Raw genomic sequence first — 14,075 nt, 5'->3', positions numbered from 1 at the left:
CTGTACAAGCCCTATCCTAAAACTAAAGTCCATTTAAAAAAAAACCCTAAAGGAAACCTATACTACGACTAAAATCTACTCTAAAAATTGGCATGAAAAGAGCATTTGTCAGGCAGTGCCCTAGTTGATCAGTTCTTTTGTATACAAAAACCCTATACTAAAACTAAAGTAACCCCCCCCCCCCAAAAAAAAGCTATCTTTAAAAAAAGGCATCAGTGATATAGATAGCTCTTTTGCTTAAAAAAAATGCCCTAAAAAGAACATCAGTGATAAATATATTTTGCCTCAAAAAAAAAACTGTCCTAAAAAGAAAGGGCAATGGTGATTAAGTTCTTTTGCTTAAAAAAAAACTATACTAAATACTAAAATAAAAATACCCTGAAAAGGGCATCAGTGATATAGCTCTTTTGCTACCTAAACTACAACTTGGTTTATCTATATAGTATCTTATGTATTATATTCTACACATTTTGCTTTTATGTACAACAAAACAACATCTGATGATTTGCTATTGTGAAAGGTTTGCTGTTGTCTGTAAATATTGAATGTACAATATGCACGCCTTAACCTATTCTGTTTTTCTTCTTCTTCCCTTTTATCTTGCTATTCACGACTTCACTCTGAAATGTGACACTTCACTTGGCTCTTTTTGGTGCACTTAAGCGTCTTCAACTTTATGGGTACCTTGCAACAACTAACGGTGTATGTACTTTTGAATGTGCAGTTGTTTAACAAGTTGTAGGGAAGTCTTGCTTGTAAAAATACCAGTCTACTAATAAGCTAACTTTGTCTGGCAAAGCTCACACCAGCACTGCTTTTTTTTCACAGTCTGCAGTGAAATGAACATATTTATAAATTACTTTGTTGATGTAATATTGTGGCATTCGGTAATATTATTCAAATGTATAAATGATGGTCTCCAGCAAATATTTTATGTTCCAGTTCTGTTTTTTATTTATTTATTTTTTAAACCTGCTGTTTCTACCCTAGTTTTTAAGACAATTATTTTATAATGTAAACTAAAAATAAAATGTGCAACAAAAACCACACACAAATAGTGATAATAATACAGACCAATATGCAGGAGTATATCCAAAGAGAAAAGAGTCTAAGAAACTCATTCAAGTACTCAATCTATTAAATAATGTTCTCACTGGAGGGTCATGTAGTAATTATCGCACCCTCTAATCAGGAATCGTAATCCAAACTGCTCATAGCTGTAACCAATCAATTAGTAGGTATCACAAAGTATATATGGAATCTGTTTTGAATGAAATAATGAATAAATCGGAATAAAAACTAAAAAGCAGTACATTTAAATGAGAAATAAAATAAGGTATTAAAATAAGATAATCCCATGTGTAATAACTAAACTACTTATTCCATCTTCATAAGTAGGATTATTGCACTAGCCCAAACATGATACTGTAATATTTCTTTTTTATTATTATTTTCAAAAGCTTTATTGAGAAGGTAAACTTGTACAAAACAATAATATAATAGTACAATGTAAATTATTACATTTAGACACTGTTAAATACATAAATACATGAGGTTTAAGTCTAAACCATAATAAACATAAACAATATATAACTGACTGGAAAGGGCTATAATTTGTGTGTATATATATATATATATATGTCTAACGTTTAACTTAAAGGTGGGCTTGTCCTGTAAAGAGGTCAAAAAATAAAGTGAGTGCCTTGTCTGTAGAGTGAAAAAAAAAATTTCCAAATCTAAATGTGGAAGAATAACAAAAAGAGCGAGAGGATCTAGAGGTTGCAAGCAGCGGGAAAAGAGAGGAAGGAAGGCGGTTTACCAAGAAAGGTGTGAAATATGTTAAGCCTGGATGTGCCCTCATAGTAGTTGTGGGTTGGGGATCAGTCCCACTAAAATCTTCCCAATAATGTTGAGTTCAGTGTTTTGCCTGCTAGTTTCCCAGTAAAACTTAATATCATAATACGTTTAAATTGCCATTTTGAAAATAGCCGTATTCCTCTAATAATAAAGTGTTTTCCATATGGTCCATCCAGGAGTTAACTGGGAGGTTTGCTTGTGACTTCCATAATCTGGCTATTAAAGATCGGGAAGAATTCAAACCAGTTGGATTAAGCGAAGGCGAAGTTTACAGGGAAATCTTGGTAATAAATTTAATAGGGCTGTTGTGGGTTCAAGTTTAAATGTGGAGTCTGAGCCCAATAAAAGATACTGATATTTTAAATTTAGACTGCTTGAGGGTAGATTTACCAAGCAGCGGATTCTGCAATCTACCCCCGATGTTTCCGGATTGCCGGCAACAAGAGTTTAGAAGCAGCAGTCATAAAACCACTGCTCCTTAACTCGTCCGCCACCTCTGAGGTGACTGGCCTCAATCATTCCAATACGATAGGGATGATTGACAACCCCTGCTAGCAGCCGATTCGCCGTGAATGTGCAGGGGGCAGCATTGCACCAGCATTTCACCAGAAATGCTTGTGCAATGTTAAATGCCGACAGTGTATGCTGCAGTGAATCATGTCCGTCCAGCATTTGATAAATCGGCCCCCTTGAATCACCAGAGTATAAATATTGCCATACTGAGTGATCTATTCATTTTCAGGGTTTGTAGTTACAATCACCTGTTGGTGTATAAAGAAAATTACAAATCATAACAATAGGGTTGATCCAAAACTAGTTTAATGGACTATTCTGTACTTGTCAATTGTATTTTTATTTTTGCATTTGTATTTTTAGCAAGTCAAAAAACTTGATATCCAGAAAATGACAGTGCCATGATATCTATATTAGACTTCTATTCAATTACAAAACAAAAACAATTGATTTATTAGAGATGGTCACAAAATATATTAAAAATCAAAAACACTTTACACTGAGCCACACGTTGTAAATTGTTAAGTGTAATTGTTGATGTTCATTTTATAAAAGACAATGTTTCAGGCTTTACTAGCCCTTCACCCAATTAGTCATCAGTAAGGGCTAGTACAGCCTGAAACATTACTTTTAAAGTAGTATTACAGGATAAAATAAATAAACAGGTTTTTTTTTTTTTTGTTTTGTTAATTTAACATTCAGCTTTGTTTATGGATACTGTCTTTGTAAAGGAATTCCAATATATCTGAAGTAGTTCCCACAATTTTAAAGTTTAAAATTCGAAACCAGTTAAATTGATTTCCTGATTGATATACTATGTAGTTAGGATTTTATTTTTGGCTATAAATTAATAATAAGAATTATATTACAATAATTAGTAAAACATATTGTAGGAATTTATTAGCATCCAATTCTAGTTAAATAAATCCTAAACTGGGAATAATTTAGATTGACAATACAATATGAGGTAATAAGTACATTTGAATTGTACAGCAATTTATTAAACTTTAAAGGGTTTGTGCAAGACTGCGAACGCAATTTAAGAAACGGGTTCTAGATCAATGCTAACTTCTCTGCCTCCATTTAAACCTTGACAGATTTGACCAGGCTAATTTGCAACCCCACCCCCAACTATCACAACCAATCACACAAAAGCACACATTTGGTATAAAGGTTAATCTTTCAGTTCATATTTTCATATACCTTTAAACATTTACTGTATCCAGACCAGGAGTGGGAGATTTAGGCTGGGCCATTGAAGGGTAGAGCATGTCATAATAAAGGTTGTGTGTGCCATAGACATTGCAGTCCATGAGCAGGACTAGGCAGTCCCTGGTTTCACTTTCAAAAAACAGGACATTCATCAGATAGAGAGAGCTGCAGAAAGGATTATAGGACAGAGCCCTGACCATCCCACAATATGCAGAACGCTTAGGAGCTTACCTGAGTCTAGCTTAGTGACAGATCAGTGTATTTTTATTTGTTCTTGTTATGTTACCTTATAAACATCCAGCTACTTTACGTGAATCTGTTTTCACTGCTAAGGGACGTGATTGCTATATTTGCTATATAAATATAGCTCTTCGAAAATGAATCCTGTTGAAATGTCCCTTTAATAGTGACTTCTGTAAATAACAACCTGGCTTGGGCCCAGAATCTATCCTGCAGCTGCATATTTTGTAGCTGTCAAATGTTAACATTGTTTTCTTTTCACTTTTTATTCGCACTGGAGCATTCTTTTTCATTTTTTTTTCCATTTCACTTTTAAGTGTTTTTGAAACGTGCATATAACGAAGTAAAGTCAATATTTTAATTGGTACTAATTACTTGTTATTTTTAAGCAGCAGGGCACTCCTTACTCCAACCTAAATAGTTAACATAGGGTACTGCTGTCTTCTTAAATATCTCACATTTTTTAATCATGTCATTTTACAGCACTTGAATACCTACTAAATGTATTTTTAAAAAGAAACGGATGACAGATAACCATTGAGAAATTAATACACCACACAGTAGCAATTCAAGAAAGTGCATGTCTTGTGTATTAGATAGAAATAATAACTTTTTGTGAAAGAAAACATTTTGTTCCTCTCTATAAACAGAAGTAGAAATGCTTTATTCGGTTACATTCCTGAACCTTTCGTATGACCCAACCACCTTACAATCTTACAACCACTACAAAGCTATTCAAGATTATTTTTCATTGGACTCAGTGCTCTCAATAATTAATGACAACATAATAGTGCAGTCGAATTACTTAAATGCCATGATGTCTCTAAATATATTGGCCTAGATTGAAAGTGGAGTGTAACAATGGCACTGCTATGGTGCAATAACATAGCTAGATCACCATCCATAATGCTCCCATTTATAATTTCATATCACAAGTGCCTAGGGCACACTAGCATCTTATCACCTAATAGACTTCTATGCGGAACGCTACAAAACTCCGGTCCTGGCTTTCGCTTGAGCTCTATTCTAAAAGTTATCTATAAAAAAGAAGAAATAATTGAGTTCTTTACAAAGTCATAAACTCTTTCTATCTATGTATCTGAAAAAAGAGACCAGTGCAAAATTATTAGTTTCTTTTGGCTAGATTATGAGTTTTGCGTTATGAGGGATGCGTTGCTAACTTGCACTTTATTCTCACCGCTCACTTTCCTACAGTGCTGGTATTACAGATTTTAAAAGGCAAGAGGAGAGCGGGAAGCAAAATTGTGCTCCATACCGCACTCCAATAGCAGCGCTGCTTAAGTCAGCGGTGAGCTGGTTGTACGTGCTTGTGCACGATTTCCCCATAGACATGGGGAAAGCCGGCTGAGAAAAAGTCTTACACCTGCAAAAAAAAGCAGTGTTTAGCTCAGTAACGCAGCCCCATTGATTCCTATGGGGAAACAAAATTTATGTTTATACCTAACACCCTAACATGAACCCCGAGTCTAAACACCCTAATCTTACACTTATTAACCCCTAATCTGCCGCCCCCAACATCAACGACACCTACATTATACTTATTAACCCCTAATCTGCCGCTCCAGATATCGCCGACACCTACATTATACTTATTAACCCCTAATCTATCATCCATCCTCAACGAAGCCTGCAGAAGTCCTCATTGAAGCGGCAAGAAGTCCTCAACGAAGCAGGGAGAAGTCTTCATCCAAGCCAGGAGAAGTGGTCCTCCAGACGGGCAGAAGTCTTCACCCAGACGGCATCTTCTATCTTCATAAATCCGGCTGGATCAGCCAATAGGATTTTTTCAACGTTAATTCCGATTGGCTGATAGAATTCTATCAGCCAATCAGAATCTAAGGGACGCTCCGCGCTGGATGGATGAAGATAGAAGATGCCGTCTGGGTGAAGACTTCTGCCCGTCTGGAGGACCACTTCTCCCGGCTTGGATGAAGACTTCTCCCTGCTTTGTTGAGGACTTCTTGCCGCTTCAATGAGGACTACTGCCGGCTTCGTTGAGGAAGGATGTCGGATCTTCAAAACTGTAAGTGGATCTTCAGGGGGTTAGTGTTAGGTTTTTTTTAAGGGTTTATTGGGTGGGTTTTAGTTTTAGATTAGGGTTTGGGCTGCAATAGAGCTAAATGCCCTTTTAAGGGCAATACCCATCCAAATGCCCTTTTCAGGGCAATGGGGAGCTTAGGTTTTTTTAGTTAGGGTTTTATTTGAGGGGTTGGTTGTGTGGGTGGTGGGTTTTACTGTTGGGGGGTGTTTGTATTTTTTTTACAGGTAAAAGAGCTGATTTATTTGGGGCAATGCCCCGCAAAAGGCCCTTTTAAGGGCTATTGGTAGCTTAGTTTAGGCTAGGGTTTTTTTTATTTTGGAGGGGCTTTTTTTATTTTGATAGGGCTATTAGATTAGGTGTAATTAGTTTAAATATCTTGTAATTTGTTTGTTATTTTGTGTAATTTAGTCTTTGTTTGTTTTTGTAATTTAGTTAATTGTATTTAATTTATTTAATTGTATTTAATTTAGGTAATTTATTTAATTGTAGTGTAGTGTTAGGTGTTATTTTATAGGTAAATTTCTATTTATTTTAGCTAGGAAGTTATTAAATAGTTAATAACTATTTAGTAACTATTCTACCTAGTTAAAATAAATACAAACTTGCCTGTAAAATAAAAATAAACCCTAAGCTAGATACAATGTAAATATTAGTTATATTGTAGCTAGCTTAGGGTTTATTTTACAGGTAAGTATTTATTTTTAAATAGTAATTATTTAGTTATTAATAGTAAGTTTTATTTAGATTTATTTAAATTATATTTAAGTTAGGGGGTGTTAGGGTTAGGGTTAGATTTAGGATTAGGGGTTAATAAATATAGTATAGCAGCGGCGGCGACGTTGGGGGCCGCAAATTAGGGGTTAATAAATGTAGATAGGTGGCTGCGATGTTAGGGACAGCAGATTAGGGGTTAATAATATTTAACTAGTGTTTGCAAGGCGGGAGTGCGGTGGTTTAGGGGTTAATATGTTTATTATAGTGGCGGCGATGTCCGGAGCGGCAGATTAGGGGTTAATAATTTTATTTTAGCGTTTGCGATGCGGGAGGGCCTCCGTTTAGGGGTTAATAGGTAGTTTATGGGTGTTAGTGTACTTTTTAACACTTTGGTTATGAGTTTTATGCTACGGCTTTGTAGTGTAAAACTCATAACTACTGACTTTAGAATGCGGTACGAATCTTGACGGGATATGGTGTACCGCTCACTTTTTGGCCTCCCAGGACAAGCTCGTAATACCGGGCGCTATGGAAGTCCCATAGAAAAAAGACTATACGCAATTTGCGTAAGTTGATTTGTGGTAAGGCCAAAAAAGTGTGCGGTGCCCCTAAATCTGCAAGACTCTTAATACCAGCGGTAGCGTTATGAGGCTTAATGCTGCTTTTTTACTCATAACGCAAAACTCATAATCTAGCAGCATGGTTTTACTATTTATACAGGGAGTGCAGAATTATTAGGCAAATGAGTATTTTGACCACATCATCCTCTTTATGCATGTTGTCTTACTCCAAGCTGTATAGGCTCGAAAGCCTACTACCAATTAAGCATATTAGGTGATGTGTATCTCTGTAATGATAAGGGGTGTGGTCTAATGACATCAACACCCTATATCAGGTGTGCATATTTATTAGGCAACTTCCTTTCCTTTGGCAAAATGGGTCAAAAGAAGGACTTGACAGGCTCAGAAAAGTCAAAAATAGTGAAATATCTTGCAGAGGGATGCAGCACTCTTAAAATTGCAAAGCTTCTGAAGCGTGATCATCGAACAATCAAGCATTTCATTCAAAATAGTCAACAGGGTCGCAAGAAGCATGTGGAAAAACCAAGGCGCAAAATAACTGCCCATGAACTGAGAAAAGTCAAGCGTGCAGCTGCCAAGATGCCACTTGCCACCAGTTTGGCCACCAGTTTGGCCATATTTCATATTTCATCACTGGAGTGCCCAAAAGCACAAGGTGTGCAATACTCAGAGACATGGCCAAGGTAAGAAAGGCTGAAAGACGACCACCACTGAACAAGACACACAAGCTGAAACATCAAGACTGGGCCAAGAAATATCTCAAGACTTATTTTTCTAAGGTTTTATGGACTGATGAAATGAGAGTGAGTCTTGATGGGCCAGATGGATGGGCCCGTGGCTGGATTGGTAAAGGGCAGAGAGCTCCAGTCCGACTCAGACGCCAGCAAGGTGGAGGTGGAGTACTGGTTTGGGCTGGTATCATCAAAGATGAGCTTGTGGGTCCTTTTCGGGTTGAGGATGGAGTCAAGCTCAACTCCCAGTCCTACTGCCAGTTTCTGGAAGACACCTTCTTCAAGCAGTGGTACAGGAAGAAGTCTGCATCCTTCAAGAAAAACATGATTTTCATGCAGGACAATGCTCCATCACACGCGTCCAAGTACTCCACAGCGTGGCTGGCAAGAAAGGGTATAAAAGAAGAAAATCTAATGACATGGCCTCCTTGTTCACCTGATCTGAACCCCATTGATAACCTGTGGTCCATCATCAAATGTGAGATTTACAAGGAGGGAAAACAGTACACCTCTCTGAACAGTGTCTGGGAGGCTGTGGTTGCTGCTGCACGCAATGTTGATGGTGAACAGATCAAAACACTGACAGAATCCATGGATGGCAGGCTTTTGAGTGTCCTTGCAAAGAAAGGTGGCTATATTGGTCACTGATTTGTTTTTGTTTTGTTTTTAAATGTCAGAAATGTATATTTGTGAATGTTGAGATGTTATATTGGTTTCACTGGTAAAAATAAATAATTGAAATGGGTATATATTTGTTTTTTGTTAAGTTGCCTAATAATTATGCACAGTAATAGTCACCTGCACACACAGATATCCCCCTAAAATAGCTAAAACTAAAAACAAACTAAAAACTACTTCCAAAAATATTCAGCTTTGATATTAATGAGTTTTTTGGGTTCATTGAGAACATGGTTGTTGTTCAATAATAAAATTAATCCTCAAAAATACAACTTGCCTAATAATTCTGCACTCCCTGTAGGTATGTGTTTAAGTAAAATTAACATTTTTGTTTAATTCTATAAACTACTGACAAAATTTCTCCCAAATATAAATATTGTCATTTAGAGCATTTATTTGCAGATAATGACAACGGGTCAAAATAACAAAAATCATGCAGTGTTTTCAGACTTCGAATAATGCAAAGAAAATAAGTTCAGATTCATTTTTTTAACATAACAATATTAATGTTTTAACTAAGCAAGAGTTCAGGAATCAATATTTGGTGGAATAACCCTGATTTTCTATCACAGACTTCATGCATCTTGGCATGCTCTCCACCAGTCTTCCACATTGCTTTTGGGTGACTTTATGCCACTCCTGGCACAAATATATTTGCAGCTCAGCTTTGTTTGATGGCTTATAACCATCCATCTTCCTCTTGATCACATTCCAGAGGTTTTCAATGGGGCTAAGGTCTGCATATTGGGCTGCCCATGAGAGGGTCTTAATCTGGTCCTCAATCCACACTTTAATTGACCTGGCTGTGTGGTATGGAGCAATGTCTTTCTGGGAAAAACAAATCCTCAGAGTTGGGGAATATTGTCAGCGCAGAAGGAAGCAAGTTTCCTTCTAGGATATTCTTATACGTGTCTAGATTATCATAAAGATAAATATGCCCGGTTTCCGGGTCATCCTTTCGGATTAGTCCAATTCTCAGCTTTACCCAACACCTGGTCATCTAATGGTTAGACGGAAACCTGGAGAGGCCTACAAGCCACAGTGTCTTGCACCCACTGTGAAATTTGGTGGAGGATCGGTGATGGTTTGGGGGTGCTACAGCAAGGCTGGAATTGGGCAGATTTATCTTTGTGAAGGACACATGAATCAAGTCATGTACAAGGTTATCCTGGAAGAAAACTTGCTTCCTTCTGCTCTGACAATGTTCCCTAACTCTGGAGTTTGTTTTTTTCCAGCAGGACAATGTTCCGTGCGACACAGCCAGGCCAATCAAAGTGTTGTCAGACCCTGTCATGGCCAGCCCAATCTCCAGACCTGAACCCCATTGAAAACCTCTGGAATGTGATCAAGAGGAAGATGGATGTCACAAGCCATCAATCAGAGCTGAGCTGCTTGATTTTTTGCACCAGGAGTGGCATAAAGTCACCCAACAGCAATGTGAAAGACTAGTTGCTAGCATGCCAAGACGCATGAAAGCTGTGATTGAAAATCAGGGTTATTCTACCAAATATTTATTACTGAACTTGAAGTTGTCATTTTCTGCAAATAAATTCTCTAAATGACAATCACCAAGTTGTGCACTAAACCCGATGCATAAATAGCGCAAATAAATTAGTGGTATCACACTTTCCATAGCGCTGCCATTTCAAGTTTCACAAAAACCTTCTTGTGTTGTGCGTTATGGTGCGATAAGCTCCATAATGCACAAAAGCAAAGGCCGACTTGACGTGCTCATGCACGTTCTCCCCCATAGACTTCAATGGGCGCAAAAAAACTGATTGCCCTTCTAAGGGCAATGCCCACACAAATTTTGAAATGTTAGGTTTTTTATTTTTTCGTAGCGATGCAGTGGATCAGCAGGTTGTAGGGCATTCTCAGTGACCTTGGCTTGGCTTGGCTCAAGAGTTTAAGGGACATGAAGCCTACAATTTAAAAAAACAGCTTTAAAATAAACTTCTATAATCAAATTTGCTTTATTATCTTGTTATCCTTTATTGAACGAGCATTAATGCACTTGGGACCTGACTGAACACATGGGTTGAGCTAATAACCAGAGGCATATATGTGCAGCCCCCAATCAGTAGCTATCTCCCAGTAGTGTATTGCTGCTCCTAAGCCTACCTAGGTATGATATTCAACAAAGTATATTAAGAGAACAAAGCAAATTAGAGAACAGATGCAAATTGAAAAGTAGTTTATAATTGAATGTTCTATCTGAATCATTAAAGTTTAATGTTGACTTTACTGTCTTTTTGAGGGACTCACTGCAATAGTTTGAAGCCGTTTGGGCATTGTATGTCAATCAGTGATGCTTGTAATGTAGATAAATCGGGAAAAAACTTACACCATGGCATTTTCACCCAACAAGTGTTTGTGGTCCAGTTCTTTGGAGTTAGTATAGGTGCTTGAAGAATCACGAATACCCATTGCATATGCTTGGGTCAAGGCAGAGACTATAGTGGGGTTAGAGGTGTAGTAGACGACTTTTTGATGGTTTTGATAACAGGGTTTTAAATCGCCTCTGTTGTATTGGGGGAGGTTGGAGCAAGAACTACACAATGGTTGGCTGCATAAGAAGTACTGCTATGCAATAGAGAGTAGAGCAGGACTCTCTCCTCAGTTATTAGTTCATTATTTATGTACAAAGGGACAAAAACTTTATTTAAAAAAAAATGGGTTTCTATCTTATATGTGTAACATTTTAATGTTTCATCAATAGTGGGGTAAGTGTGCTTACCTCTTTTCATGCAAATAATCCAGTTTTGGTGAATATTTATTCAGGGTGAGATACATTACAGTTATAGTTGGCAGCTGGGGAGGATGCTCTGTGGTAACCGTATGTAAATATTGCTCTTTTTTTATTTTGCAAACTGGGGGCCCACATAATTATTTAGAAGGGTTAAGCACTTTCTGTTTTCATGTTCATCATTGGGTGATGGTTGTGCTATTAATACATCACAAAAAACTTGTGCTTCAACATCTTCACCCAACGTGTGTGACCCAGTTTTTTATGTGTATTATAGTTGTTGAAGCATGGATGCCATTTGCATATACTTGGATAAGGTTTGAACCTGTGGACCTTTGAATTGCCTTCTAATTTATTCTTTAAATCATTATCAAAAAATCATGTAGTAGGTAGTAAGTGGGTTATCTATATGGTAATTGAAGATGGAATGCTGCACCTGTTACTGAAAATAAGGCATAAGAAAGGGCATCTTGTAAAGATCTCAACACAAATAAGTTTCATAAAAAATGTTAGGGATTTTTATTATCGTGTATATTAGAAGATATTTATTTACTGTATATGTTATTATTTATGTTTTGCCCATTCCGTAATGGAGCTGTATGCAGATATTTCTGCGTGAGCCTTCAGGCTCGCCGGAAACAGGAGTTAAGAAGCAGCGGTCACCTCTGAGGTGGCGGACAGCAATCGGCCCAATTGCAAACGATCGTGTTGATTGACACCCCCTGCTAGCACCCGATTGGCTGCAAATGTGCAGGGGACGGCATTGCACAAGCATTTCTAGTGAAATGCTTGTGCAATGATAAATGCCGACAGTGTATGCTGTCTGCATTTATCGATTTGCGGCGGACATAATCGCTACAGCGGATCATGTCTGTTCACACTTTGATAAATCGGCCCCTTTATATGCAGTTAACACAGATGAAATAAATCCATATAAATATAAACCAAATAAAACAGTTACTGAATGCACATTTATTAACTGGAAACTCAAAATGTAATAAAATCAACATGTAAAGTAACTAATATTTTGTGTTAAACAATGGGTCTGCCAAAGCTGTTTTGAATAATTTTTCATATCCTAGAACTATTTTATTTCCTGTTGTATCAGAAATTAACATTACATTGCAACTGGTACACATCCAGATCTCTTTAGATGCACTATAACAATTGTGATATCAAAGTATTTTAGAGTTTATTTAATTGGACATGACATGTTAATGAAGTCTAACAGCCCATAATATAGATGCACAAAAGAATGGCAAAATATACCAGAGAAAAAAATACTATAAAAACTATTTGTATTGGACAAAATGTGTGGGATATTACTGGCAATCAAATGCAAGGACATGTTCTAATATGTTCAGAAATTTGGTTGTAAATAAGAAGAAAAACGGTGTACCTATTTCTTTAATAATGAGACCTTTATATTATTTGTTCAATAGGCCTCTTTGACAGTATAGTCTCATTGCACACTTCGGCTTTCCCACTGTGTGTAAGTAGCTACAAAGTAGTGTTCGTGCCACAAGATCATGTTGTTGTCAGTAAGCCAGAATAGTAATGTGAATGCCTTTTGTCTCAGTACAGTGAATTCATTGCATTCCCTAACTGATGCCACATACGTAATCCAAACCATGGTTTTGCTTCAGTATTCAGACCTGAAATAAAACACGTTTATAACATTAAACATTCAGCTTTGAGGAATAAACACATCTAAATCACTACTTTAAAATATTCAGGGCTAGATAATGATCCCGCTCGAGCGTTAACTGCTCTAGACGTAAGCTTTTTGTGCTAGTCCGGTTACACTCGTATTATGAGTTTAAAGTAAATAGTTTTCGCCCTAACCCGATGAGTGTAAAAAGCCAAACTTAGAATGTGTTCCCCCACAGAAGTCAATGCAGCAAAAAAGTGTGTGGGGGGGAACACCCAACTTACGCGCAATCCTGATTGCATATTTCACATTCCAATGACCTTTCGTAGCAGAATATGTTCTATATTTTTACATATATGTCTATATATGTGTACATATGTGTGTTTATATGTGTGTATATATATATATATATATGTGTGTGTGTCTGTAAATACATAAATACATATATAAATACAAATGTACACATATAGACATATATATATATATATATATTATACATACATACATAATTATCCATCTTTAGACATGTATAGCACCTGAGGCCTCATATATTTGAGCCCTTATAACTTTTTAAGTCAATATTTTTTTTAATAATTTTTATTAGATAGTATTATTATGAGTGTAACTGTACTTTTAAATGTATTTTTGATGTGTTTTGCGACACTTTATTGCTTTGTCATAAAAGTTAACCAGAGCTCTGAGGATGCAGTAATCATTCTAGCATAAATCGCGATTGCGCTCAAGCGATTGCTTTTACTCCCAACTTGTAATACGAGCAGTAAAACATACAAGCGCAAACACCCGCGATAAACCCCTTATCACTCACACGTAACTGTTAGTGCTTCACTTGTAATCTAGGGATGTCTGTCCGACATCGCTAAATGCTGACAGCGTACGCTGTCGGCATTTAACATTGCACAAGCATTTCTAGTGAAATGCTTGTGCAATGTCGCCCCCTGCACATTCGCCACTAGCAGGGGGTATCAATCATCCCCATCGTATCAGATCAGGATGATTGCTGTCCGCCACCTCATTGCATTCGCAGCATGTTAAATCGGCCCTCATGACTTCAAAATTATTGATCCACATT

The 14,075-nt window shown here is 37.0% G+C and overlaps 1 protein-coding gene across 5 annotated transcripts in view; it reads left to right on the top strand.

Moving 5' to 3' along the window:
- Nucleotides 1-14,075, top strand: part of MICU3 (mitochondrial calcium uptake family member 3) — a 478,191-nt gene that overhangs the window by 351,040 nt on the left and 113,076 nt on the right. For 3 of the 5 annotated variants that reach the window (XR_008400732.1, XM_053703929.1, XM_053703927.1), the window contains exon 8: nt 664-702. The exons of the other annotated variants lie outside the window; for them this stretch is intronic. Coding sequence is in view for 2 of the 3 variants with exons in the window: in XM_053703929.1 (XP_053559904.1) it covers nt 664-702 (39 nt within the window). In the remaining variant the exon portion in view is untranslated. The remainder of the gene's footprint in view (nt 1-663; nt 703-14,075) is intronic. 5 annotated transcript variants of the gene reach the window in all.

This window comes from Bombina bombina, chromosome 2 (genome assembly GCF_027579735.1).
Source record: "Bombina bombina isolate aBomBom1 chromosome 2, aBomBom1.pri, whole genome shotgun sequence".
In the NCBI taxonomy this organism is placed as follows: Eukaryota; Metazoa; Chordata; class Amphibia; order Anura; family Bombinatoridae; genus Bombina; species Bombina bombina.
This window is presented reverse-complemented; position numbering and strand designations above follow the sequence as displayed.